Source organism: Passer montanus, unplaced genomic scaffold (genome assembly GCF_014805655.1).
Source record: "Passer montanus isolate IOZ18808 unplaced genomic scaffold, ASM1480565v1 scaffold102, whole genome shotgun sequence".
NCBI classification, from domain to species: Eukaryota; Metazoa; Chordata; class Aves; order Passeriformes; family Passeridae; genus Passer; species Passer montanus.
The window spans coordinates 297,517-325,459 of record NW_024356727.1 but is presented as its reverse complement, the minus strand read 5'-3'; the positions used below and the strand labels follow the sequence as shown (position 1 = coordinate 325,459).

Genomic DNA, 27,943 nt, shown 5'->3' with positions numbered 1-27,943 from the left:
TCACTGCCACAGCACATCCCTGCTGACAGAACCACAGGCACAGTGAGCTGGGCACAGAAAGGATTCACAACAAAAGAGAAAGGGAGCAGGGAAAAAGCCATCCTGGATGGAGAGCGAAGCCCTGGGAAGCTGGATGTCAGAGCTGAAGTAACTGCCCTGGCTGCCCAGCAAGTTTTTGTGCAGAGGACAGACAGTGCCTGCAGCAGTGCCCGGGGTGCATCACTTTAACAGTCTGGCAACTTCACTGAAACTGGTGACAAAGTGTGTTTGGGTCGGTGTGACACTGGTGACAGGCACCTGCCAGTCCTGGTACAGGACAAACCAGCTTGTGCTGCTCCAGCAGAGCTCCACAGCTCAGCCAGGGATGCCCAAGGCAGCAGCCAGGCTTCAGAAGTGCCAGACCCGAGTGACTCCCACCACTGCTGTCTTTTGGAGGCTGGCTGCCTCCTCCTGGCTCTCTGAGGTACAGACTCAGCTGGGACTTAGGTTTACAAACTGGCTTTGCTGGCAGCCTTCCTCAGGCACGGGGTTCTGGCTGATTTTCTTGAAGCTTAGGCATTGGTCATAATTTTATTTGTAAGCTGCAGTGTTTTTGTGAAAACTCACACATACAATTCATGGAAGACAAAGAGAATGAAGAAAAAATAATTCTAGAACAATACTGCCTGACACAATCAAGGCTTATTCTCTGCTTTACAAACTTGATTTTATATGTTTCAAAAGTAAAAATTCTGTTTCAAAACGTTTATTCACAAACTTATTTGGAAAAAACCAAACAAACAAAACAATAAAAAACAAAGAGAAACCCGTAAGAAACAGCCCCCAAAACCCAACCAGCAGCTCTTCATCCCTCAGAAAGCTCTGCTTCACACTGTGGTGGGCTCTTGTTGGCTCAGGCCCACAGCAGAGTCAGGAGAGCCCAAGGCAGTGGCAGCACAGAGCTCCCAAGCCAAGGCACACAGCCCATCCCACAGACCTCTTCTGTGGGCTGGGTGTTAAAAAGCCTGCAGGAGGAGCCAGTAGCAGCAGCCAACATTCCCACCTCTCAGAACACTCGCTGGAAATTTCTGGGAGTGCTGGCTCCAATTCTGCTCCTCTCTTGCTGAGCCACTTCTGCTAAGTGGCCACTTTGCTGTACTATTCTAAATAAGAAGTAATGAGGACTTTCATTGTAACTCTCAGCACAGGTTTTCCAGTTGTAGCTGTAAGAAAAACCACAAATAAGAACAAGCCTGATGATGGCATGAGCAAGAACTGACTGAAACCCAGTCTTCTTAACATTTGCATTTCTCTCAACATTTCTCTCAGCTCATACATCTGAGATATTGTTTTGCTTTAGTTCACCAACTTAATTTTTAAAGACATAGTTCTTCAACTTTTTTTTTTCCTCAAAAATCACAAAAGAAAAATGATCAAGCAGTTTTACTTGATAGTAGAAACTTCTACCAACCCCAGGCTGTATAAACTGTGTGGGATAAAAAAGAGAGGCCAAATAAGTTGGGGTTTTTTTCTCCCTGGACCACTGAGGTCACCTACAATATAAGGAAATAGATATTCCCTATTTGAATGTTACACACCTTTTTGGGAGGGGAGACAGGGGAGCCCGGGTAGTAAAAAATTAGCCAAAGTCACTCAAATAAGAACATGAAAGTGGTACATTTAAACAAAAGGTTCTTCCTTTGTCTCTTCCTTTGTCTCTGGCCACTTGCTTGTGCTTAGTGTGGGTCAGTTTTTGTCCTTGTACTCCTCCAGGCGCAAGAGCCACTTATTCCAGTACTGAGAGCACAGGTCAGGGTCCATGAAATGCGGGTGCGCCGGAGAGCCGTCCTTGTAGGCAACCACAATGAGCCCACAGCGAACCTGCAGCACAAACGGGGCTGTCACAAACCCTACAGCTGTGCAAGCCCAAGGGCTAAACCCCACTGCAAAACATCCTCCTAACATACACATCTCACATAAGAAACGGGGAATAAAAAGGGGTAATAGTTTACCATAAAGTACTTGGAGACCTAACATTCAAATGCTCCAAAATCCCTGAGCCCAAAGCTGGGTAACTCCAGTGAAAACCAGGGGACATGAACTCTGAGGATGAGTGATATTTAAACCCTGCAGATGCCAGGAAAATTGCCAGAGACTGAGGAGTTTTTGCCTGGGGCCATACAACCAGACTGATGCCACCTTCCAGCTTCAGTCTGGATAGAAGTGGTTACTTAGGTATGTTCTGACATCTTTCATACCTGACAAATCCCAAATCCCAAACAGCCACTGGCAGTGGGGGCAGCAGGAAGCTACTAGCAGAATTCCAGCCCATATTTCACTCTGTCAGGATCATGTCTCTGGAGTGCTTGTGCTCCCTGACCTCTACAGTATCCTAGGAAGTCCTATGCACAGCATACAAATTACTCTGCTCTCTTCTGCTTCTTATTTTCCCCCTTCAATATCTGTACTCAGGTAAAAATCCTTCAGGCCAAGCAGGCAGGCTAGAATTGCTTTTGGAGTCTTTAAAAATATTATTCCACAGTCTTCTGATGAAGTGATTCCCAACACATTGCTTTTCCCTGAGGAAGTACAGCTTCCAGACACCAAGTGCATCCCTAGTCCCTCATTTGCTAGTGGGACACAGCAAGACAGGATGCAGGCAAGACCCTCCCATACCATTTTCTTGTTTGCAGGTTCTTTTGCTTTATTTCCTCTCCTGCCCCTTCCTACTCTTGACACAGGCAAAAACCACACAGGACAGAGCACAGGGGATTGCCCACATGCCAAGTACCTGGGAGTTCATCTGAGCATCCCTTGGTCCCACTGAGCACTTCCTTAAAACCACTGACAATTCCCTACTGGCAGCCAAGGGCAGCAGGATTAGCAGGAGTAGTGGAATTATTTCACAGTATGGCATCTTAACCTGATCTCAGACTGGGCTCCTTTGTTACAAATCCTACCAACACTTCCACGATGGGCAGCAGGTTCTAAAGGCAGGAAGAAATGAAGATCACACAGGCATTGCTGCTTGTCTTGGCGTGCAGCAGGCTTACTGACCTGGAAGTCATAATTGGCATCATGATTTATGGCTCCAATATATGCTGCAACCTGTAATGGGTTGTCATAAGTATTCTGCAGAGATGGCTTTGGCTTCTCTGAAGTTTTCCAGTCAATCACACACAGCTGGCCCCTGCACAGGAGAACAAGACAGGACAACGGTTTAAACTTAAGTTTAGTCTCAAGTAAGAAATAAGGGAGACAGCACATAAAGACTTTTCACTCTCAGCCAGTTTCCCCCTGATGTCACGTTGCTCATTATTATGACTAAACAAGTCTCTTTCACACTGGCAGTTTAGATCCCAAAAACCAAACTAGAACTAGTTTACACAAACCTGCCACTGTTCCTGGAAATGCTGACAATTGCTTAAACCCGTCCCTTCTGCAGCAGGGAGCTCCCCACCAGGAAAAACAGCACTTCTGCCATGAGGATCATCCAGGAAAGCTCCTCCAGCCTCTCCTAGAGCTCTGCCCAGCTTCCGCCAGCCACTCAACCACACCCTGGCCCCCACAGCATCCCATGACAGGAGTTTTAGGGAAGGGCACCTCACCGATACTTGGCCACGCAGTCGACCAGGCCCAGGTACTGCAGGGTCTCGTGGTGAACTCCACTCTCCAGAGCCTTCACCTCATGGATGTCTTCCAAGACATGCTCCACACTGGATAAGTAGCCAGCCACGACATCATCTTCACCCTGGTCCCTAGCTGCTGTCTCCTCAGACAGGAGTATCGATTCCAAAGCTGAATGGAAGAGCTCTCCTTGGAGAAAAAGATCTAAGAAAAATGGGAAAACCCCCTCACATTTTAGACACTACTTTAGATTTGTATCCTACATATTCCACAATGTAACTCTTAAACCGGTCACAGTTTTTGTACTTAAAGTCTGAGGGTGTGGGGAGAAGGGAAAGAAACAGAAATAAATAATCAATAGTGAAATTGGTATCCCTTATTATATTAATGCTTCCTTTACTTTTTTAGTCTCACTGATTACTCATACATACACTGGATAAACCAAACAGCTACTGAAAAACCTCACCATAAACAGCAGGACACATTGGTTGTTAAACACTCGGACTGTAGGAGTTCAAAATGCCTATTTCCATCTTGTTACAAAGTAGCTTTGTAACTGCAAAGAGGCTCAGTAACATCATCTGGAAAATACCTATTTCTAATTAGATACTGGCAAATCGAGAACTAAAGGAAAGTCAGACAGGATTAAGCAAAGTAAGCCTACAGTCTGTCTCTCATTTCCCACAAATTTTTAAATCCATTTTTGTGGTCCCAGAACAAAGACTAGAGCTTAGGCTCCTTGGTAACAGGTACACTCACAACACACTCCCATGAAATGGAAACAACTCCATGGATTTCCAAACCACTTGGCCCATCGTACCTGCCAGCAATCCAAACTACTGCTTCTACTCTGCAATCACACTGTGCCTAGACTTACTTTTGGTGTACTCTTCAAATCCCTCTTTTCCAAGCTCCTCTATCATTTTCTGCTTCCATCTTTCCAGATAGAAGACTTGCTGAGGAGAGAGGGTTTGTTGAAGGATGCGGGTAACGCTGGGCATCTTCGTTCTCTGCAACCCGATTTTCATGGGCACGTTTGGATCAATGCTGACAGGAAGAATTCTCTTGCTGGGGTTCATTAAAGGAACCCAGTTCTTGGGAGCTCTTGTCCCAGCTTTTACTGGAGCTGTGTGTTTAGCTGGTGGCCCATATAGCAAATTGTCTTCCTCAAGTATTGTCTCTGGTGTTTGGGCGCTGGTTTTGTAAGATGTAACAGAGTGGACCAAGTTCTTGTATTTTTCTTGGTCAACTTGGTCATAACTGTTTCCTTTTTTCTTTTTGCTATAAACACATGCAGAGGTAGACAGACACGTGTATGGGAACTGCTTTTGGCAAAATGGTATTTGAAAAAGCACTTCCAGGCTCCCTGGCTTCCTGGACAGGATCTGTAGGAATTGCATCCTGACAAGAAGTGTTTGTGAGCAGTTAGAGTTTTCTTCCTTCTGCCAACAACAGTCTGTGGGTTACCATATTTTTTTCCTCCTGTGGGAAAAAAAATTGTGATTTACAGAGTCATAAAACTTTGCCACCATCCTATTCTTGCAAAGAATTGCTATGACCAGAGTGTCCTCATTTACCTTGTATCACCTTTATTCTTCAGATAAATCAGATAAAAAAAACAATGAACGAGGAAAAGAGGAAATGCTCCTGAAAAGAACAGCCTGCCAAATCTGAAACCTGAAACACTTGAAGATTTGTTGCAAGGAGCTCAAGTTGCATCACAGGACATCCCTACAGCAACAGTATCAGAACTGCCATGGAAGGAGGCACAAAAACCAGATCTGCCACAAACAACACCCAAAAGGGGAGGGGGAAATCAAAGCTACACAGGGGACACTGAAGCCAATCCACTGCTGTGAGGTATTAAAACTCTTAAGCTTATAGAGAATGACCAACTTAAGGGGATTGTGGGGTACCTTACAGGGTATAAACCCACAACTTTCTTTTGTATCACTAGGAGAAAACAGACAGCAGCAGTATATACAATTGTGAGACTTGAAGCTAGAAAAGGCAAAGAGAAACCAGATGCATTGCAAATGTTTTCAGATTTAAAGAAATTTTTTTAAAGTCCAGTGTAAAATATAAACTGATCATCTGTCATACAAGAGTTTGCAAAAACGGGGCAGCTGATTAGAACGAGGCACCTGGCAGCAGCAGGCTGAGACCTTGGGCTGGGGATCCATAAATACTGTCCTTCAGCAGTGCAGGAAAATCGATCCCTTCCCTCCTGGGGCTCACCTCTGACTAGAGGTGCCAGAGCTGGGATTTCAAATAAAAGAGGAAAAGTATATTCATATTCCTGTGTGACAGCATCCAAGCTCGTGGATTCCCAGGCTGCTGTTTGAGGATAATTAACAGGCTCATTAATGGTCACTGTGGACCTGCACTAATCAGAACAGAGCGAATGCTGGGCCAGTGGCTGTGGCTCTGTCACATAAAGCCACAGCACAAAAGGAAAAGTTTATTCTGGCTTTGTGCCACTGGAGGTAGCAAGGAGATGCCCGATTCAGCATAAATTCACTTGTAGTAAGCTGCCCCCTCAACACCTTCCAAGGAATCAATTTACACCAATCAGTGTTTTGAATCACGGAGCTATTGAGATATGGAATATTGCGAGCTCCAGAGTTAAATTTAGTGCAACACAGTGCTTCAGTGACTAGCAGGAATTTTGATTTAACAGCCTTTGTTGTGCTGGGGAATATACCTGTGGATTTTCCAGTGGAAATGTTTGTGCAGTGTCTGAACAGAACCACAAGGAAAGGAAGAGTTTGCCAGCTGCTGTCCTGTTTTACAAAAGGAAAGAGGTTCTAGGGTTGCTAAGAAATAAGGAACCCTCGTGCCCTGCTGAATAAAGAATCACGTGTTCTTCAGTAAATCACTAAAGTGGCACTTCTGTGCAGATAACTTACAAGGAAGAAATGGAGTGGTTGGGCTCTACTCTTGTACACAAAGAACAGAGTTTAATTGAGATTTCCCTCTGGGGAAGTGCCTCCCTTCTCTCTGAAAGCATTTGTGGTTGAAGACTGGCAGAATTCCTTCAAGTGTTGCATGATGAGCCACAATGGAGAACTGAAAAAAATTAAAATAACTTGGACCTAAAAAAAAAAACCAAGAGGACTTTACTTTCCCAAGCAAGTTGACTTTGCAGCTCCAACAATAAATGAGCTAAGACAACTAAGGAATTTTTTTTCCAGTATAGGAATGAGTGGCTTAACTGAAGGAAATAGAAACGTAAGGAAAAGTTCACATCTATAAAAACCTACTTCCAGCTGTGTTTTTGCATAATAACCAGTATGGCTTTTTCTCCACAGAAACCTATCCAGCTAAAAAAAACCCAAAACACTGGCATATTTCAGAGATAACAAAAAAGAGCACTCCTAAACACACCCACAGACCTGTTGCCCCTTGTCCCTAATTTGAGCAGAACAAATCCACTGAGGAAGGTGTAACTGTGTGTTCCCTGCAGTTTTCAAAATACATTATTGAACCTATCCGGGTTAAAATACGCCTCCCTCTTTTGGGATGTTTAGAGCACCAAGAGAGACAATTCAGCAGCCCCGTTTAAAGCACAAGCCCACACTTGTGAGCTTTACTTCAGGGTAGCTTCAGGCATCAGTTCCCAGTTCAAGCTCCATTCCCAGGTCAGCACTGGAAGGGAATCAGTGGGAAATAGGGCTGTAACACGAAGTCAGCGCTTTTGGCGATCTATGAAAGAGCTGGGCCAACACCAGTGACCACCAAGTGCCCTCAGGCAAATAAACTTTGTGCGTGTGCCTGAAAACCCCAGTGCGGGACAGCCCGCCCTTGCGCAGAGGGGGAAAACCCACTCTGGGCAAGGAGCCCCGCCGGACACGGGCATGGCGGCAGCCCGGCCATGCTCGCTGACGGACCCGGGGGCAGCGTGGGCCCCGGGAACAGCGGCACCTTTCCTCTTTTTCCTCCCTTTTCCTTCCCTCCCCTCAGGCCCTCACGACCCGCGGCCCCGCGTTACCTCAGCCGCTCTTCCCGCCACCGCCGCGGGCACCACCGCGCAGGCGCGCCCCGCCCACTACCTCTGCCGTGCTCACCGCCCATGCGCCGCCCGCTGCCTCATGGGACTTGTAGTTCTCCGCACTGCCATCCCCCACCCCTTTCCCCTTCGCTGGAGCGTCCCGAGAGGGGTGTACCTGCTCCACATCGCGCTCTTTGGGTATTTTTTGAAATTCTGAAAGGAAAACAGCCCAAATCTTTAAATGCAAGCCGAAAAGCTAAAGCGTTGCCGTGCCGTCTGGGATGAAGGCGAGCAGCGCCCTGCCCTCACCAAAGATGGCGAGCGCCCCTCAGGGGGTGTGGCGGCGGCGGCTCCGCCCGGGTTATATGAGGAGGAGGTGGCGGGGAGGAGCAGAAAGGGAAAGGTGCGGGGTGCCTGTCTGCGCCCGGAGATATGGCTCTGCTCCGTGGGGACGCGCAGGACAAGGTGAGGCTGGCGGCCCGAGTCCGGCTGGGGCGGGCGCTGAGGGCGCAGCCGAGCTGGCCCCGCGGCGTGGGAGAGAGCTCCGCGCTCCCTGTGCCCCCGGCAGCGCCGGGACAGTGACAGGTTTTGGGCTTTTGCTCCGTTTAGGACTTTTTTTAAGCAAGTCGCCTTAGTCCTCGTGCCTTGGGCTTGCCGGGGTCCCCTGAGGGCAGGGGGCCGGAGCGGGGGGGTGAGCGCGGGGAGCAGCCCTGAGGGGAGAGGGCAGCGGGGAAAGGGCAGCGGGTGGGAGGATTAGAGCTGGAGCGGGAAGGAGGGAGAGCAGGGAAGGAGGGGGAGCAGGGAAGGGCAGGGCTGTGCGGCCGCCGCGGGGCGGAGCGGGCTGCGCTCCGTGCAGGTGAGAGCCGGGCCCGGAGCCGGGCCTGGCGGGGGATGGATGCGGGAGCGGGAGCTGGCCCCGGGTGCTGCAGGGGTTAAACCTGCTCCTGCCCGGTGGGCCGGCTGCCCTGCTGTGCCTGGGACCTCCTGGCCGTGTGCTCTGCGCTAATTAGGCTGTCAGCTGTCACTTCACCTGCGCTGCCCCTCTGCCTTGCTTGTCACATCAGCAGCTTGGTCTTCCTTTCTCCGGAGAAGTGTTGAAGCTGTGGGTGCCGAGGAGCTTCGTGTCTTCCCTTTAAAGCAGCACAGGGGATTTCCTAATGTTAAGGCTCTCAACTTCTCAGAGGAAATGCAAGTGAAATGCTGAAGCAGGAACTTTGTGAATTAATGTTTATGTAGTGTAGACAATGATTGGAATTCTCTCTGCTGCTGGACGAGCTGCTTGGGTTAACCTACCTAAACTCCCTGGTTTAATAACTACCCTCAACACACCTTGAGAAGGCAAGGCAGCCCTGTAAGAGTCAGCAAGCTGCCTATTTGCCTTTCATATTGTCACATCTGCATGTGGTTTTGCATTGTGACTAAGCTTCACTGGCAGGAAGATGACTTTGCTTTAAGCTGTTAGGTGTGCTGGAAATCTCTTCAGTCTGTGTTTTCTCCAGCTTTTTGAAGCATGTATATTAACTAGAAATACACCAGCCTTTATTGACTTTGGGATAATTTCCTTTTCTCTGCCTCTTTCCTGTATAAATCTTGTTTTGAAACAGTCCTGAGTCAGTAAGACAGGCAAGAGTTTGTAGAGGAAGCATTTTCTTGTAGCTTGCTGTGAGCTGGCCAGTGCTTTCTTTTCTGCTGCATGTGAAACTCTTTGTATTAACGTGTCTGCCCTTGGAGAAAAGTGGAGGGGAAGGTCAAATATCAACTCTCTTGCAACATTTGGTAACTATTGAGTGTTTATGTGCCTTTCTAACTCGGACAGGAATATTTGGGGGAGGGGAAAATGTTGTCGTGGTGGGGGCTGGAGTAACTTTAAACTCTGATGCTCAATGGACAAAGATTAGCCTGTTTTAGGTTGTAGGGCTCTCTTGGGATTCCAGCAGCACGGGGGAGGATAGAAATGCTCCTATCTTGTCTGTTCCTGTTTAGGCAAAGAAACAGCAGCATGGAACTGGTGTGTGAGCAGTAGATAAAACTCGTGCCTGTAAAGGAAACTTCATTAGGAATTAACTTAAATAGGAGCCACTGTTAAGTATAAACTAAAAACTGACCCTGAGGTGGCAAAGCAGGAGAGGATCAGGATATGTAGGAAGAGGAAGGGAGGGTAGGATAAAGGTGATTGAAAGTGCAGTGGAAAATAAGGTGTAATCTATCATGGGGGAGGAAAAGGCACTTCAGAATCTGAAGTGAGTGGTGGGATTTCCAAGCTAAACTTGAGTAAATACCTTGGTGTTTCCTAATGTCACTGCCTTCATGGTATTTGAAGGCTTCAGTCTGCAGTTGAAATGTTCTAGATCAAAATGCTAAGAGCATGTATTGTAGCACCTCTTTCAAAAATCAGTGGAAGACAAAATGTTGTGTCATGGCCTGGGACTTGCTGTTATCACTCACAAGTGGTGGCTCTGCTGGACAAATTCTGGAAGGAATTAAACCATACTGGATCTTGTGCTTAGCAGAAAACCTGCTTCTGCTTGCTGCTGAGCCTGAAATGAAGCAGGGAGGTGAGCTGCTAGCAAGGTGCCAGCTCCTGGGCAGGGATAATGCCCTCTCAAGGACACGCAGCCTCCACGGAGCTGGCCCAGCAGTTTGGGAGGCGAAGCCAACACGGTGAGGCTGCCCTGTTCCTGACACTGCCTGCCACCAGCTCTGGCCTCACTGCAGCAGGTCAGCAAAGCCTTCTTGGGGAAGGCTGACTGTGAATTGGGGTTTGCTGCTGCTGCACCGTTTCCATTTGAGCTGGGCCAGGAGTGCTCAGCCCCAGGCCGTGCTCTGTAGGCACACGGGGGGCTTGCCCTGTGTGGCCAAAGCTGTGCTTGACCCCCTCAGCTTGACCTCATGGCTTGGGTGGAGGTGTCCTGCATGCTGCTGGAGGAACTGGGTGAGCCAGCAAGGCTTTTGCTCGGAATGTGGCATCCCTGAATGTTTATAGAGTCCTTCCCTCTGTCAGGAGGTGTGTGACCTGCAAGTCCCTGCAGAAAGATCCCTGTGGCAGGAGAGGGCCACTTTATTGCCCAGCCTGAGGCAACAGATGCTCTGGGTCTTCTGCTTCCTTGGCAAGCACTGCACTTGCTGAGGAATGCCATTTCAGAGTGACTGCACTGAGCTGTTATTCCCTCTTTATCAGTGTTTTAAGCAAAATAATTCAACCTTTGCATCACTGGAGTTCTTCAGTTTGAAGTCACAAATTTGGGGAAGCATTTTTCGTAGCATAAGTAAGCAGTGCTTCAATTTTCGTGGTTCTGTGTAACCAGACCACTTCAGGGCTGTCCAGCTCAGTGTCAGAGTGGTGACAGCAAACTGCCACAAAGGCTGCAAAATCCAAGCTTCACATGTGCCCTGTAGTGCTGCATGCTTGCAGTGCACTTTCAGATGTCCTTTTAGTATCCTGATTAAAAGGAAACTTAAGCTGCTTGTGCTGAATATGACTAAAATGTAGTTCCAGCAGCTAATGCTGCTGATATCTGCTGGCCAGATCCTCTGGTGACTAATTCTGGGTGTCAAAACAAGGCCCTCTGGAACTGAGGGCTCTGTATAAACTGCCAGAAAACACTGTGATCTTTTAGTGCTCTCTGGAGAGCACCTAAACAGCTTTAATTAGAAAGCCTGCTCTGTAAAGAGTAATGGGTTTTAGGTAGTGGCAGATGTAATTACTTCTGAAGTCTTGTTTGTGGGCTGTTGCCTGAATGACAGCAGGGAGGTGATCAGTGAGGGGAGAAGGTTTTTAAAAGGTAGCTGACAATAAGCAGAAAACTCTGACATGTGAGCCCTTGTGGAAGGGCTCCTTGCTCTTCCAAGAGCCTGGCTATGTGGAAAACCCCTGGATTAATCTGTCTTTGAGAACAAATACATATTTCACTGGCAGTCAGAAGTTGCACACAGTTGCTTGCACTGGCAGATTCTTTTGTTAGAATGCAGAAGTGACACCGAGTCATCCGGAGCTGATGCTAAAACTGCAAAGGGTGGAACTGTAAAAGCAGCAGCTCAGGCCTCTCAGCAGAGCTGAGAGACTTCAGTGGCTGAGGGCATTTCCTCCCACTGGGTGTCTGCAAGCATCAAGATGTGTTTGCATTTGGGTGAGGCCTGATCAGAAATGTAATGTCACACATAAGTCTGGGTAGCTGATGGTCATCATTGCCTTGTGAGCCAACTTTTTTTTTTTTTCCTAGTATCTCTAACAAATAGAAAAAAGGCAAATGTTCTAAAATTCTACCTGGACTGGGCACAGTAATGATCTCTGCTGTTTCCTGGGCTTCTAGACCAGGGGTTTATCATGGTGTCCTACTTAGTACCATAATATCTATTTATAGTCTTTCAGTCCCGAAACCTAGAAATCTTAACCAGTATGATGTCTGTGTTATTGTGAAGCCTCTGCTTTGTTCTGATTTACCAGCTGGACAGGTCGACAGAATCTGTTCTGAACAGGGAGTAGTTTTGCTTGAATCCTCAAGAAACCTTAGGAATCCTGAAACAAGTCTCTGACGAGTCCCGAGTTTAGACGTGGGAGGTGTCAGAGAAGCTGTAACAGTTTATGGAGTCACTGCAAACCAGAAGCTGCTTCTGGGGAGGAGAAATGAGAGTTGAAAGTGAGAGTACTGTGCTGGCTCAGGGTGAGTGTTTCAGTTTGCAGCCCAACCCAGCTGTTTCCATTCTGTGTCCTCTGCAACTATTTGGGCATCTGCTACCAGTGAGGAATAATCCTTTCCCAGCTGCTGAGCTTGGATTATATCCCTTGAGGGTATGGAGTGACAGACTGGTTTCTGGTAGCTGGATGGGGAACCTTCAGTTCTCTTGCCCCACTGCTTGGAGTCTGGAGAGGAAACAGTGAGAGAAATGCTAGCAGAGAAATGCCTCTGGATATGAAGGAGCTGCCAGGGAATGAAGATGGAGGGGTGACCTGGGAAAGCCTTGGGCTGGATGCCTGCTGTGGTAAAAGGACAAGCCTGGGGCCTGGAGATGGATGTTTAATTCCTTTGCTCTGCAGAGCCTTCATGTGCCCATGAGGAGGCTGGTCCCCATTCCTGCTTATAGGATGGGTGCAGGAGAGATGGTGGCACAAAAGGTCCTGTGTGCAGGCAGAGCTGTTGGTGCTTGTGTGGGTCAGGGGTTGGTGTGAGGCATCTGCTGTGGGTTGCTCCCTGAGTTAGTGCTTTACAGAGCTGTGCTGACAGGACTGGGGCTTCCTGCTTCCCCCCTTTCAGGGGACAAATGCTACTCCAGCACTTTTTGTCGGGAAACAAAGCACTCTCTCCTCCTGAGCTCAGACAGTGTGAATGTTCCCTTTGTAGTCTGAGCCATGATTTTGTAATCCTAAAGGTCTCTGGCCTGGAGTTGGGAGCCCACAGTGGCCTTCACAGGACTACAGCAGACTGGGGTCTTAAAATCCTTGGTTTCATATAGCTCCAGATCCTATTTGCAGTTTGTGCAGGGTGCCAGGAGATACATGTTTGTGACATGTTAACCGCTTTAATCTGGCCAAGCAGGACCACCTAATGTTTGTGCTTGTCTGTCTCCTGTGTAGGCAACTACTAGGCATGGAGGGGCCTAGACAGCATCTGATCACAGGTTACTTTCTCCACAAGAAAGAAAGCAAGCTCACAAATTCAGGACTGTCTGATTTGTGTAATTCTTTCCTTAGTTTAGCTGAGAGGAAATGGTTTCCTTTGGCTTATCATACTTTCCAGACTCAGCAGTTCATATTGTTAGCACTGCTGATCCTGTTTGGATAGCAAATAGAAGTAAGCAGGATGTAAAACACTGGGGTCTGCATCTTGCTGCTTTGGCTGGTGGTGTTATCTGCCTGGGAAATGGGAAACACCAACCAGCTTGCCTTTCATTTGGCAACAGGGAGCTGTGCTCCCAGTGAAACTAATGCCTGACTGGTGGCCTTCTACCTGTCCTTCCTGCAGTGCCTGGGGTGGGCAGCTTCTGCCCAAGCCTGTGTCAGTGTGAATGTGTCAGTGACCTCTGAACTGTGCACCTCTGTTTGGCCTGTGCCTTCCTAGCAAGGACCAGAATTGCCTGCCTGCATGGGAACATAAGAGTCTGTCCTAAGTGGTGACTGAGGGAAGTGATTATTGTTGGAGTCCCTGTAGAGTTTGGGGTCCCACCATGTCCTGTGGGACATGAACAGTACCTGGGACTGCTAGGAGCTGTGCTCCAGGGCATGCTCTGTCAGTGTGCTCACTACCAAGGCAATGCCCAGGAAGGGCTAAAAGTCTTCTGTCCTTCCCATCTTCTGGGAAGCTTAATGTGCTTGCATGCAAGTTCATTCTATAGTTGTAAGGCTTAAAATGTTTTATCTATTACTTATCTCCTTTTAATTCTAGCTAACAGTGAGGATGCAGCAGATAGAAGTGTTTTTAGCATGGCTGGAGGGTGCAGTGCCTGGGGTATCCCTCACTTACACACGGCAGTCTGATCATAGGGGAGAGCAGTGGCAGGGGCAAATGCTCCCTGTCCTGGCAGCTGTGTCCTCTGCAGGCAGCCAGAGACTTGTCACATACCAGATCTGGGCTGCAGATGGCCAGCCTAGGGGAGGCATCTTCCAGAGCCTTTTGGGAGCAAAGCTTCACCTTATAACAGGCAGCCTATCAACAGTTCTTAGGCAGCTTTGCAGAGGCTTGAGGCAGTATTTAGCCATCTGTGATACGCTAGGACTGCTCAGATCCTGACAGCATTTGCCTGTGGACTAGGGTGCTGAAGCTTAGTGTACACTGCAGAGGTAGGAGCAGGCTGGTGTGGTCTGTGCTGCAGGATGGGGAGATAGCAGTCCTGCTGCAGTTCTCTAGCCTGCTTTTCTGAGAAGGCCTTCAGAATTATCTCCAAAGGGTAACTTCAGCATTCCTCCTGGCTCTGATGGTCGCTCTTCAGCAAACTTCCTGTGTTGTGACCTTGATCTCTGGTGGTTTCTCCCTTATGCAGAAAACAACAATGATTTGTCAGGCTGCAGCAAGGGAGGGCCTCTTAGAAGACAGTCTTCATGTGTAAGCTGGAGGATCCTCTGCTGAGAAAGCTATTCCACTGCTCTTTAAAAGTTTGAGTAGTCTTGAAATTATGTTCTGGGTCTAAGTTGTTGGAATGAATGAAGAAATAGGCCCCAAAGGAATGCTGGCTCAGTTTATGGCTTTTTGAAGCACTGGGAAAGGAATTCTGATCAGAAGCGTGTACCTGAAGGCAGGTGTGTAGTGATGCAGTGTGGTTCTTGTTCAGGGCTGATGATCAGTCAGCTTCACTAAACCTACTTGATCAAGGATTATTCTGTGAATTCTCTTGCAGCTGAGGTCTGTGTCTGTAGACCTGAATGTTGATCCTTCTCTCCAAATTGATATCCCTGATGCCCTAAGTGAAAAGGACAGAGTGAAGTTCACTGTGCACACTAAGGTAAGGTCATGGCAAAAAGGGGCTGTGCAAGTAGCAGATGTATTTGCTGTACACATACCTGCAAAGATGGCCTTGGCAATGAAGAAAATCTAATTAGATGGAGATTTCCCACTTAAAGGTGGACTGAGGATGTGTGTATATACATATGCAGAAACTTCAGATTTCCTAGGATCTGAACTCTCTAAACAGAGGCAAGTAGCTGATGGCTTTGCTAAGGAATCCTAGCTAGACACCAGAAGGCTGGGGGGTGGGAAGGCAGCTACTGTGAAATGTCACAAAACAAACTGCATTAATGCTGTTCTACAACAGTACTTTTTTTCCTAACAGTCTCCTTAGTGGTGCTGTTGAATAAGTGCCAGCTCAGCTAAAAGGGAGTGGGCAAGGCTCTTAGTAAGCAGAATAGCTTCCTTTGGAAATGGACAGAACTGCTTCTAAAAGCACTGATTTACAAAACAGTAGGGCTTCTATATATTCTCTTCCAGACTACACTGCCAGCTTTTCAAAGCCCTGAGTTTTCAGTTACAAGGCAGCACGAAGACTTTGTGTGGTTACACGATACACTCACTGAAACTGAAGAGTATGCAGGACTCATTGTAAGTACTTCCTAAAGAATGTGATTCTAAGTGAAAAACTGTAGCAATCTAAAGTGCCTACTAATAAGGGCATGAGCATGTTTTACCAGTGTTACTGGTGTTCTGGGACTTGGGTGTTCCCTACACTTCCTGTTGCCTTAATTCCTGAACAGCTTGAGTGGTGTGGCATTTGTGTTAGCTTTGCATATAGCTTGCAGCAGCAAAAGATGCTGTGAGAGTCCTTGACTCTGTGGTGGTATTAATATCTGCCTGAAGGTGGCACACTGAAGTAGCCTATTAAATGTGGGTTTTCCTTCCTATCATGATTCTTTAAGAGATGGCTGGCATTGGGGTGGATTACAGAAGCTGTCGCTCTGGGCTGGTTTCCCTCCTGGGGAGGGATGACACAAACCAGGAATCTGGAATTCCTGCATCATGTGCTCTTTACCACACTTTCCTATGACCAGGCAAAAGAGCCTCCTTCTAGAGAAGGCTAGAACTAATCTTGGATAACTTTATTTGCTAATATCCATGACTAACCAATTCCCTGCCTAGATACCTCCAGCACCTTCAAAGCCTGACTTTGATGGTCCCAGAGAGAAGATGCAGAAGCTGGGGGAAGGAGAAGTGTCCATGACAAAAGAAGAGTTTGCCAAAATGAAGCAAGAGCTGGAAGCGTAAGTAACGAGTCTATTGCCAAAAGCTACATATAGAGAAGCCTTCTGGGACAGCAACTCATTTGGTGATAACTGATCTTGAGTGTCTCTGTTTTGAAGGGTGTCTTGAAAATCCTGAAACTGAGGAGTGGCCCAGCTTTCAAGCTGGAAAACTTCCTAGCTAAAGAGATTGAAAGTAGCTTCGCTATCACAAGCTGGCTATTTCAGAAGTCTGCAGTTGAATATTTTCATAGGCTAAACTTAAAGCAATTCTTTGTATACTGAAGAGGGTAGTACAAAGAAGATCTGTCTGTTATTTCCCTGCAGTGAATACCTCGCTGTCTTCAAGAAGACTGTCTCATCACATGAGATCTTCCTGCAGCGGATTGCTTCTCATCCTGTGCTCAGCAAAGATCGCAATTTCCATGTTTTCCTGGAGTATGACCAGGACGTGAGGCTCTTTTCCTTGTTTCCCTTTCCAAGCAAGACAAACTATTAGGAGTGCTGTTGTTTTTGCTGGGCACAGTCAGAATGTTCTGTGGATCTATGTGCAGCATCAGCAAGTAGACATTGCAAGTATTTCTGTGAGGTGACTGAAGGGTGAAAGCCTGACCTTTACACCTTGCTCTGTTATAAATCTCACCGTGCTTTTAAATCCTTGTCGAGTTGGTGAGGAAGACACCTTTGCATGTCTTTAGCTTGGGAACATGTATGGCTCTGGTGTACCTGTGCTGTGTTGCATGGTCCTAAAGTGGAGGACTGTAGGTGTGTTAAAGTCACTCCTAATTACGAGTGATAGATGCTGAGCCAAGATATGCAAGGAGAAACAGAGCTGCTTATGGGAATTGGAAAAATCCGTGGCACTGAACAGTTGAACTACTTGTAACCAAGCCACATGTTACATTTTTATATGGGTATTATGGAGGGCTTGGAAATCAAACTGCTCTCACATATGCTAAGTGTAAAGGATGTTGCTAACATTGCAAGTATCAAAACAGTCACTTTTTTCCCTCCCCGGATATAACCTTAAAGCTGCTTTGGCCTCTCTATTACAGCTGAGTGTTCGGAGGAAAAACACTAAAGAGATGTTTGGTGGCTTTTTAAAAAGTGTAGTAAAGAGTGCTGATGAGGTCCTCTTCTCTGGAGTCAAGGTAAGGTTGTTGCTCTGTCTCTTACCCTAATTTTGATTGTTGCTTTCTTCCTGCTCCAGGGAAGTTCCTCCTGTCTGCTTCAGGGTTGCTGTGCATGAGGCTCAGCTACTGACATTAACCTTCCTTGTTACTGCCCTCCCATTTGAGGGGAGTAGCCTGTATTAATTGATTTCTATAGCAATAAAACATTGTAGCTTTAGGCTGTTCAATTTCAGTGTATAATTCAAGTTTCTGCATGCAGAAGACCTGCCTTAATACCTGATACTGGACAGGAAGGAATTATACCTTCAGGAAATATCCTTGTGGCTTTTGTCTACTTTGGAGCTCTGAACAGATATGATTTATGGATTTCTGCTTATACTAGACAAGATCAAATACCAAAGACTCCTGTAATTGGTCTTGCTTTTGTGTTGTGTTGCCATGGCAGCATTTCCAAAAAGCTTGTTGTCCCATGCGCAGTGTCATGAAACTTTACAATATGTATCATGTTTTGGTGTGGATGAGAAACAAGCTTGTAAATTGCTTTGTCCTTAGCTACAGTGTTGCAGCAGGCCTAGGAAATAAAATTCCAGCACTTGGGAGTCCTGAGAGCTGTCCCATAACTTAGTGGCTGCTTCAGACAACCTGCATCAGTATTTGAGTGCCAACTTCATCTTCACTGCATAGTGAGGAAGAAGTTTGCCATGTGGTTTGGGATGTCAAACCCTTGGCTCACATCTTGTCTGGAACAGTTTTTCCACAGGATTGATGGGCCTCAAGCTCATGCCCAGGCTATGGTTGTTTCTTTGGCCCTTGCTAAAATAGGGAAGAGCTTGTTTTCTGCAGTTACTGACTTAACAGGCCATGTTCTTTTTCAGGAAGTAGAAGATTTTTTTGAGCAAGAGAAGACTTTTCTTGTGAACTACTACAACAGAATCAAGGATGCATGTGCAAAAGCAGATAAGATGACAAGATCTCATAAAAGTGAATCTTTTCAAAGCCCTTTCCAGAGATCATGCAGTTTTGGTGATTTCAACCTGAAAACCTTGTCTTGTTCTTGCAGATGTTGCAGATGACTATATTTATACTTCAGCTTGTTTGAACAGCCTGGCATTAGAAGAGCCTACAGTTATCAAAAAGTAAGACATTCCAACTGTTCATAAACATATCCTGAGTCTGGGAATATCAAATTTCTTCTCTAAAATCCAGAGGATTGAGTCACAGGTGGTTTCAGGTTCTTGAATTGCATGCAAGTGGCGTTAAAACTTTCCTTCTTCTGGCACTCCTGCTGTGGCAGACCTAATGTTATCAATTGCACCTAACTCAGAACTAGTTGATCATTTGCCAGTTGTGGCCTAGAGGTTGTGCTGGTCATCAAAATCCTTCTAAACAGAAATCTCCTTGATTCTCTTCAGGTCACAAACTGCTGGAACCCCTGAAGAAAGGGTTTGTGTGTTCTAATGTGTTGTTAAATATAACTGCACTAGGTCAGCTTACACTGGGTCTGTGCTATCTTCTGGACCTTTGCACTTCCAGAATAGTAGGGGATTTTTTAAGATGGGGGAACTCAGTTGCCTTTTTTTACGTGACTTCTTCCACCTTTTGACTTTGCTATCAATTTACCAAGACCTTGTTAAAACAGAGTGTATAGCTGAATAAACAAGTCAGTTCATCTCTCTTGGATAGCAGCAGGGAAATTCTCCACAAGATCTTTATGCTCTGGAGATCAGCATTGTTACATTCAATGGTGTTGAGCTGCTCAGCTGTACTGTTCTGGTAGCCTGGAATCCAGCACATTCAACCTTTTCTCCAGGTTTTTGCCTAAATGAGTTGTTGTTTTTTGGTTTTTTCCAAGCCCTTGTTTGGATCTGTATATAGGAGTAAACTCCAGCCTTCAGCATTCTGGTTTCCTGCCAATTGATCCTGGCATTTATCAGACTTAAGAAGTATCTCAAACTTATTTATGTTTTTTTTTCCCCCCTCACTAGGTATTTGTTGAAAGTTGCAGAGCTCTTTGAGAAACTCAGGGTAAGAAGCCTTGCTGGGGGCGGGTGTGGGGGAGAAGAATCTCTGACTCTGAATGTTGCTGTTCTGTTACACACCAACTAAATGATTTTTTTTTCCCCTTCTGCAGAAGGTAGAGAGTAGAGTTTCATCTGATGAAGACTTGAAGCTCTCTGAACTGTTGAGATACTACATGCTCAATATAGAAGCTGCTAAGGTGAGAAGAATTTTCTTTTTGAAGCTTAGTTTTGTTATGGGCAACATTACTCACTCATGGTATTCTTTGTGCTTTAAGAAGACAGGAAAGTGGACCCTTGTTTTGCCTAAGAAACCTGAGACTCTTAAACCACAGCAGAATATAGAAGCTATATATTAGCTAGCTGGAGCCCAGCCACTTACAGAAGACTTGGACCAATTTTTCTTTGGCATGTAAAGTGGAAGAACTCTTTAAATTTCTGTAAGTTAGAGCAAACTGAATTTGAGTCTGCAGCAGTTTCTTTCTTGTTCCCTGCCTGAGTACTCATGGACTTGCCAATGAAATCAATGATGACTAATTAGTTGGGATTGATTTCAGGATTTTTAGAGTACCTTAGCACAAATACGTGGTAACTTGTGAAGGCTATTGGAGTCTGAACTTCCAAGAGGGCTTTGGGAGATTGATGTGACTGCAAAAGCCTTGCTGGAAACTCTTTTTCTAACCAAAACTTGATTTGACAGGGGATGACTATGCTGCAAAAATGTATCTAGGTGCAACCTATCTGGCCTCTTCATCTAGTGTCTTACCTGTAATGTCAGGTACCCCAGAACATCCCCAGCCTCCCTCAGTGGGTGTACTGTTATTTAGACATCACAGCTGTACTCCTGCTGCATTTGGAAGGGGTTGGCTCAGAGACCGTACTACTTCTCCTGTCTAGGTTAGTGCAGTGCTTCAGTCAAACTATCAGATCTCCAACAAATTAAATGTCTGCTGGAAGTAGACTGAGGGAATTCAGAAAGTGCTTTTTGCTCTTAGTGGAGACATCCACCTTACAGCAGGAGAAATGACTTTAAGGGAAGAAACAATGCCCACAGTAGCCCTTAGACTTCCTTCACCAAGGCATAACTGGCTGTCCTGAAAATGTAGTGCTGCACTGTGAGAGGCTGCCAAGAGCAGGCTGTAATAGCTTGTTTGAAAAAGCAGAATCTGAAAAAAGTGAAACCTCCTGCTGCTGAGGTGGCTGTAACCTCAGTTTGGGAAGTAGTCCTGCTAAGGCTCTGGTGTGCTATTTCTGTCTCTTCAGGATCTTCTGTACAGACGAACCAGGGCTCTTGTTGACTATGAGAACTCAAACAAAGCTCTAGACAAAGCCAGACTAAAGAGCAAGGATGTCAGGCTGGCTGAGGCACATCAACAGGACTGCTGTCAGAAGTTTGAAAAGATTTCAGAATCTGCTAAACAAGGTAAAACAGGCTTTGCTGAACTTATGCTTGAAGGAGAGCTTAATGCAGTCGAGGTCTTCATCTGACCTTCAGCTACTGAAGGCTCCTGAACAAACAGTTTGGACCTCCCAAGGACAGTAGAGATAGATGCTGTAAAACAGCTAAACATTTTTTAAAGCGATTTTCTGTAGCAGAGCACTGTCAGTACTACACCAACCTTATAAATAAGCCCCTAGTATTTGCTTTTTGGACTGAACTCAGCCTCCATGTGAATGTAACTACTAGAGGGTAACTAATTATCTCAGAACTGTGCAAATAGGCTTTTTGCTCTGTCCTAACACAGCTGAGTGCCTTATACAGGGTTTCACACACTGGTTCTCTGTACAACAGTATATGTGTGTATATTTATATATATATTTATAATATGCTTTCATGGTATACATGCTGCTCCTTTTGTGTATTTGGCTTTTAAATAATCCAGGTTCTCACAGAGCTTGTGTGGCTTACTTCTGGCTTGTTCCAGGTTTCTTCCTACAAAGCTTTTCTGTCTTAAGCTGTCTGTGTATCATGTGATGACTGCATCTCTGTCTAAAAACAGCATGACAAACTCGTGAACCTTTTTTTGATCAAATGCTATAATCTGAGTTGCACAACAGAACTCCTGAAACAGGAGGGGCATTGCTTGTCACACTTTGTCTACCTCTTACCTTTGTTTTTTCCTTCTCTACAGAACTGATGAGCTTCAAACAGAAGAGAATATCAGCATTCCGTAAAAATTTAATTGAAATGGCAGAACTGGAAATAAAACATGCAAAGGTGTGTTCTCTTTGGAATTCAACAGGCATGGGTTGAGAGAAATGAGTGGTGTGTAACTGGGAGGATTTGCTGGGTCATCTGACTTCCCATCAGGCAGCCTCATCTGCGGGGTTTGACCCTTGCTGTGTCCAGAGGCAGCTGCTGCTTCCAGTGCTCCTGAGTGCTGGCACAGGAGCACATCCTGCAGCTTGTGATCAGGCTGTCAGTCCTTGGCTTGTCAGTGGAGGGGACGCTGGCTTTCTAGCAGCCTCTGCCAAGCTTTGCTAGGCAGGCTTGAAGGGTCTGTTAACTTAGTGCAGAGAACAAAGCAGTAACTGTGCATCCTCAGCTTCCTTTGAAGAAGGGAAGTCTAATGTCCCACTGCCTGAGAGTACTGGGCTTTGCCACAGGCAGCTACTTCAGTGCTGCACTGGAATGTGACACGAAGCCTTGACAACACTGCTCAGTTTGGCCTTCTTTAAAAGCTGCCTGTTGGCTCCTGCCCCTCTCCTTACCACAAACTGATTAATGGTTGCAGGCCTGCAGGAAGAGGCAGATTGCAGAATGTGTGATCTGGTTTTGGTTCTTTACTGCTTGAATGCTGGTCTTTGCAGTAGGAGATCTTTAGCATTGGCACAGGCTACAAAATCCTGTGATGGACCCACTATTTGGGAAGCTACTTCATTGTGAAAGGCAGGATTTGAATTATCAGTCATCCTCATCTGAAACTAATTCTCTTCTTTTGCAGAACAATGTGTCTCTCCTGCAGAGCTGTATTGACTTGTTCAAGAACTGAGGAGTCTTACTCTGAAAATGTGACAAAAGCATCAATTGCACTCAATAGCCAGGGGCAACTTATTGGCTTGACTTCATTAGCTTAAAATAATATTGTCACTGAGATTGTTTCACTAATACTTAGGTATGTTGATAGTGATACATTGACTTTATTGGTATAAATGGGAGCTGAATCGTGTATGAATTGTCTGGATGTAGCTAACATCCTGTTGGCTGATAACTCAAAATGAGTCAAATGTAAGAAATTAATTTGCTGTTGACTGACTTCATCTAGCAGAAAAAGTTTACTGAAAACTCCTTTTTTGCAGGATCATAATCTGTCTCTTCATGGCCCTGATGTATTTAAAACTTGCCAAGTGAGAGTGACTAAAGGGGAATAATTTTATAGAGTGAATATCTTAGCATTCCACTTCCCAGACAGATTTCTACTACAATATATTTTGAATTTCTATAACTACATTCACTATTTGTACACTTGAGCAACACAGCAAATAAAGATGTCTGACACAATAAGCTGTTGTATGGCAAGAATTTGTGTGGGATGTAAAGTGACAAAGGCTTCAGACACAGAACTATCACGAATTACTCATCACCTGGAGCTCTTCAGAGCAGTACAGAGAAATATTTGACTCAAGAGGATTGTTCTTGGAATGGGTGTTGAAATGAAATGTGTGGACTTCAAGTGACATTGCTGTTTGAGTGGTTGGCTGCAACTTTTACTTCCCCTGTGCTGCACATACAGCATTGTAAAGTAATTTTATACCTCCTACTAGCAGCAAGAGGCTGTTTAAATCTTCAGGGCTTCTGGAAGCATAGCCTTCTGTAAGGTATAGAAACAGCTTTTGAAACAGCTGGGCTCACAGTGCCACAGCTGAGGTGGCTCAGCCCACAAGCCCCGGGCCATCATTGGGCAGTTTACTATCAGTTGGCATCCATGGATATAGGTCAGTGAGTCAGACCCTCCTACAGGCAGCTTTTGGGTGAGATGAGTGTCTCAGCCTTGCTTAATTTCATGTGACTGAACTTCTAATCATGCTCAAAGTGGGCTCTGTGGCTGTGCTCTGGGCAGACTGCCTGAAGCAGCTTCAGCCAGAGAAGCTCTGAGAATGGGCAGCTCTGTGGCAGTTTCTAAGGGTTTATTTTCCTGTGACCTACTGCTTTTTCTTCTTGATACTCCATGAAAACTGAGCAGCTTTTGCCAGCCACACCATCCTGCAGCAGAGTATGTGAACTCCTTTTTCCTTTGTTTAGCAGGAATAGTTTCATCCTGGGGTTGTTTGTGCAGAGGTGACCTCTATATAGCTGATAGGTGAGAGTGATGCTTCCTATGACAGATGTCAAATAAGCTCCTAGCACTTGTCCTGGGGCCATCAGTGGTCCCATGCTAGTTCATGCTGGCAAAGCTTTGCTTTTTCCTAAAAAAGCATACTGTTTATCATAAACTAGTTCAACCTGGCTCAAAGGCTCTTCTCATTTTCCCCAGAGAAAGGGTGCAGTTGTTTCTGCCATGGTAGGCAACACTTCATATCCCAACCCCAGAAGTGGCCCAGGCTATGGTGGGTTTCATACAGTGTTGGAAGCTAACTGAGAGACCCTTTTTCTGTTTCAAACACCCTTTTGGAGCTTTTCCACGAGACTTGTTCTTGTGTGGTTGGCACTCTAAATTCTTGACATACCTTAATCCAAGTCAAGATATTAATGTGAACAGATTAAGAGTATGTTAAACACTTCAGATGGCTGTAATGATGGCTTTATACTGATGTTGCAGTTATTGTAATTGTAGTTAATTTACAATAACTGCAAGAAAGCTGTAAAGCAGTCTGCCAATGCCACTGTTGCTCTGGAGGAAGCTGCTGTGTGTCAGCTGCTGCCAGCAGAGTGCATTGCAGTCAGCTTCAGCGTTGTGACTTGGAAAATAAGCTCCAGCACAGCTCACCCCTCTGGAGGCCAGTGGGTGGCAGGCTGCAACAGCCACTGCTTACCTGCTCCCGTGTTTCTCCTCAGGCTGAGTTGAGAAGTCTAATCCAAGTCAAGATATTAATGTGAACAGATTAAGAGTATGTTAAACACTTCAGATGGCTGTAATGATGGCTTTATACTGATGTTGCAGTTATTGTAATTGTAGTTAATTTACAATAACTGCAAGAAAGCTGTAAAGCAGTCTGCCAATGCCACTGTTGCTCTGGAGGAAGCTGCTGTGTGTCAGCTGCTGCCAGCAGAGTGCATTGCAGTCAGCTTCAGCGTTGTGACTTGGAAAATAAGCTCCAGCACAGCTCACCCCTCTGGAGGCCAGTGGGTGGCAGGCTGCAACAGCCACTGCTTACCTGCTCCCGTGTTTCTCCTCAAGCTGAGTTGAGATGAAGTTCTGAAAAGGCTGCTGCATCCCCCAGTGTCTTACCTGGTAACTGGACAGAGAAATTAGCTGTGTATGTAGGCAGCCTGCTCATACGGAAGGACAGAAATATTCCTTTAAGGCATGTAGTATCACTGGACCTGCCTTTTCTTATAGCAGGGCCTTGAATAAAGTCTTGGCAGAATGAAGATCAGCTTGGGCAAATCAGTATGATAAGGCAGGTTATCATCAATATGAAAATAAGTTTTTTAGAAATATTGCTGAGACTTAAATTAAAATTCTCTTAATTTAAAAGGCTGGTTGGGGTGGATGAGAGCAGAATCTCATATATGTCCCAAACAAAGAGTAACTAATGTATATTTACTGATCCCATCTGTAAAGCAGGTTAACTTTAACTTTGCAAGCTTGTTCCTCTAGTTTATGAGTTAAAAATTGGCTTTTGAGAACAGGCAGAGAGGCCTTATCACTGGGATGGTAACTGCTGTAAAAAGCCACATGCTGCAGATGTCAGCTCTTCTCCCCCTGTTTGAATGAGGGCAGAGGAAAATCTACTGTTTGGTCAAATTTACTAAGGTGTGTTAAACATTCAGCTGTAGAAAAACTGCAGATGGGAGCTAAGCTGGTCCCATAAGAGAGGCTCAAAAACGTGTCCTCTTGTACAAGGCTGTGATTCCAGGAGCTGCAATAAAATGGGTTTGTAGCCAGAAAAAGGGAATGATTAAGGATCAAATGTACTTCAGGAAGGAACTGGTTTGCCCTGATCTATGCAAGTAGTCATGATTCTAGGAAGACACATCATTGATGCTGAGGTTGGTAAAAAAAAATAGAGAACACTGTATGGGCTTTTGGGATACAACAGTCTGGAAGAGCTGTGGGCCTGTACTCTTTGTCCTCTTTATCCCAATTTATTCTGCTTTTCTCCATTCCATCCTCTTTCTTCTGGATTGCACACTGTAGAGGAGCTCTGATCTGAGGCCCTTGTGCTACACTTCTGATAGCAAATGTGAATTTCTGCAAACATGGACTTGGGAAGGTTTTCTCAGCATGTATTAACTTGTATTAAGTTTCTGACTTGCCATCTCTTTCAACAGATGGGGAGAAGCTGCTTGTTTGTGCTGTGAAGCAGAGAGCTCTGCAGAGTTCCTGTTGTTAGATGGAGTTTTCAGTTCTTTCCTGCTCTCCCACCACTTGCTGCTGTGGTTGAGAGCACAGTTAAGAGTGATTTCAATTTGTCCTCCTAAACATCTGCGTCATTGCTTGGTGAGAGTGGAATATCTGAAATGGGTTTGAAGTTGGTCCATTGGCGGATCACTGCTCACCAGTGAATGAATGCAGCCACTGGTGATCCACGTAATCCCTCAGATTGCTGGCTGGCTGCAGCTTTGGATCTGCAGCTCACTGTTTACCAAGAGCCGTGTTTCATCTGCTATCAAAATGTTGCCCAGAGGCTGAGCTCTGGTGTGGGCTCAGCTTTGCTTTTTGTTTACTTTTAATATTACAAAGCCAATGAGAAGGCCCAGCTGAGATCAGAGTCCAGCTCAGCTGGGTTGTCATGCTTGCATGCTAAAAATAATCCCTGCTAGGAGTGCTTCATGACTTAAACAGAGCAGCAGGAACAGTGCCTGGTTTTACAGGACAGGGAATTCAGGTGGTGTCCAGAAAAGGGGACTTGCCTGTGGTTCCATGGGGAGTTTTTGTCAGATCCAGGAAATTAACTTGAATCTGAAATTCCACTCTAGGGCTCCTGCTGTCTTGATCAGCTGCTCTTGGAAGCAATCAAATGAGTGCTGGTGGTTTTGAGTTTGGCTGTGGTTTGCTGCTCTTCTGTGCAGATGTGGCAACTGCCAATGTCACTGTTCTGCCTCCACTCCAATGCAGTGAAGCATTTCAGTCAGCTTGAGTGACTTTTAGTGCTCTCTTCTGTGGCTCTGCTTTACTTGGCAGTAGAATTGCAAGGTCACTTTCTGCAAGAGAGGCTGCTGGGGTCCAGGGCAGGTAGAAATGCATTGTGAGGGCTCCTGTGCTGGTGCTTTGGCTTGTCAGCACTCCAAGCTAGAGAGCGCTGGACTGTGTGCACTCACTGCTTGCAGCACCTTAACCTCTCTTAGGTAAGACTGTAGAAGTCTTCCCTATCAGTTAAGGGATTCTCATTCCCATTTTGTTCCTTGTGTTTAATGTTGCTTTGCTGCTACTCAAAAACCTTCCTGTTTCATTTGAGGAAAAGGCCCCTGAGAGTCTGACTCACTGAAATAAAACAGGAGTGAAAAAGAACTTTAAGGTTCCTGTTGAATGCTAGTCTACTGCCTGCTTTGGAAACAATGTCCTGCTTTATTATGTCTGGTTTAGTTAGGATCAAGTTTGTTCTGCTCCTTTGCCAAGGGATTTTAAAAGAAAAAAAGTAGAAAGAAGAGTGGTGACTATGAAACAGAAGAGGGAGTTTAGATTGCACCTGTGACTCAGCCCAAAAAAGTACCTCGGGTTTAGTACAATTTAGTCAGGAGCTTCCAGCTCTTTCTTGAGCTGCTCCTCCTTGAAGGCCTTGCTAAACCAAACCTCTTTAAGCTTAAGAGGTTAATGAGAGATGTTCTAGTACAGTAAAACTTGAGGCAGCAATGGATGTAGTTTCATCATGAGCTCACTGCCACTGAAAGGGGATGGCCCCACTTCTCCTCCCATTTTGTTCTTATTGCATGCCTTGGGCTGGTCCTGATGTTCGTGTGGCCTCAGGCCAAGCTGATGTAACTCGCTAAAATGGTGTGAGATGGGCCAAAACAAAACAAAAGCTTTTTGCCAAGTCTCTGCACTGAATCTGTGTCCCTGGAGCTGAGAAGCACACAGACCTAAGCAAGGGCAGCTCAGAGGGGGTGGAGAAGGACAGCTTGCTGGGGAGGCTTAGTTTGGCTGTGTTTTGGAACTGTCGGACCAGCACTGGTCCAGTGAGTGCTTCCCTTCCAGGAAAGAGTGGCAATATTACTTCTAAACCTGTAACAGGAAGACCTGGGCCATCAAAGTCCAGGGCTGAATTCATGGCAGGGGCTGTCTTCAAACTGGGAGCTGTGCCTTGTTAGGAAAAGCAAAAACCTTGTCCTTTGGAAGGTGCACAGACGGCTCTTGCTGGGAGGTGCTGGTGGTTGGTGACTTCTTCAGAAAGACTTGTGTCACCAGTGCTTGAGAAACTCCCTCTGCAT

General features: G+C 45.9%; 2 protein-coding genes across 9 annotated transcripts; one reads left to right on the top strand and one right to left on the bottom strand.

Annotated features, from left to right (window-relative positions):
* Nucleotides 1-441: 441 nt before the first annotated feature.
* On the bottom strand, nt 442-7,903 carry MGME1 (mitochondrial genome maintenance exonuclease 1). Of its 6 annotated transcripts, XM_039717709.1 has the most exons (7): nt 7,598-7,614; nt 6,516-6,701; nt 6,311-6,389; nt 4,484-5,088; nt 3,588-3,810; nt 3,037-3,169; nt 442-1,860 (listed from the first exon to the last, which is right to left on the bottom strand). In XM_039717709.1, exons 4-7 carry the CDS (start codon nt 5,004-5,006, stop codon nt 1,726-1,728), a joined length of 1,014 nt encoding a protein of 337 aa, XP_039573643.1. In that variant the 5' UTR covers nt 5,007-5,088; nt 6,311-6,389; nt 6,516-6,701; nt 7,598-7,614; the 3' UTR covers nt 442-1,725. The 6 variants fall into 6 exon arrangements, 5 of the variants coding, with proteins under 5 accessions (XP_039573643.1, XP_039573627.1, XP_039573619.1 ...); XM_039717693.1 differs by lacking the exons at nt 6,311-6,389; nt 7,598-7,614 and adding an exon at nt 7,773-7,791; XM_039717685.1 differs by lacking the exon at nt 6,311-6,389.
* An 81-nt stretch (nt 7,904-7,984) lies between these two features.
* SNX5 (sorting nexin 5) lies at nt 7,985-22,915 on the top strand. 3 transcript variants are annotated; one of them, XM_039717641.1, is made up of 14 exons: nt 7,996-8,062; nt 14,573-14,828; nt 14,927-15,031; nt 15,514-15,624; nt 16,159-16,280; nt 16,587-16,710; nt 17,315-17,410; nt 18,268-18,373; nt 18,453-18,528; nt 19,378-19,417; nt 19,524-19,610; nt 20,674-20,833; nt 21,543-21,628; nt 22,356-22,915. In XM_039717641.1, the coding sequence occupies exons 5-14, from the start codon at nt 16,207-16,209 to the stop codon at nt 22,401-22,403; spliced, it is 897 nt and encodes a 298-aa protein (XP_039573575.1). In that variant the 5' UTR covers nt 7,996-8,062; nt 14,573-14,828; nt 14,927-15,031; nt 15,514-15,624; nt 16,159-16,206; the 3' UTR covers nt 22,404-22,915. The 3 variants fall into 3 exon arrangements, 2 of the variants coding, with proteins under 2 accessions (XP_039573560.1, XP_039573575.1); XM_039717626.1 differs by lacking the exon at nt 14,573-14,828 and having other exon boundaries at nt 7,985-8,062; XR_005628464.1 differs by lacking the exons at nt 14,573-14,828; nt 21,543-21,628; nt 22,356-22,915 and adding an exon at nt 19,692-19,850 and having other exon boundaries at nt 7,985-8,062; nt 20,674-20,805.
* The last annotated feature ends 5,028 nt before the right edge of the window (nt 22,916-27,943 follow it).

What these genes read in the sequence shown, in the direction of transcription:
- MGME1 (XM_039717701.1), bottom strand. Translation starts at nt 5,006, where the DNA reads ATGCAATTCCTACAGATCCTGTCCAGGAAGCCAGGGAGCCTGGAAGTG. An exon ending in GACTGCGTGGCCAAGTATCG is followed by an intron (nt 3,170 to 3,587) that starts GTGAGGTGCCCT and finishes TCTCCTGTGCAG; the next exon opens with GGGCCAGCTGTGTGTGATTG. An exon ending in ATGCCAATTATGACTTCCAG is followed by an intron (nt 1,861 to 3,036) that starts GTCAGTAAGCCT and finishes TTTGTGCTGCAG; the next exon opens with GTTCGCTGTGGGCTCATTGT.
- SNX5 (XM_039717626.1), top strand. Translation starts at nt 8,030, where the DNA reads ATGGCTCTGCTCCGTGGGGACGCGCAGGACAAG. An exon ending in AAGAGTATGCAGGACTCATT is followed by an intron (nt 15,625 to 16,158) that starts GTAAGTACTTCC and finishes TTCCCTGCCTAG; the next exon opens with ATACCTCCAGCACCTTCAAA. An exon ending in GATGACAAGATCTCATAAAA is followed by an intron (nt 18,374 to 18,452) that starts GTGAATCTTTTC and finishes TTGTTCTTGCAG; the next exon opens with ATGTTGCAGATGACTATATT.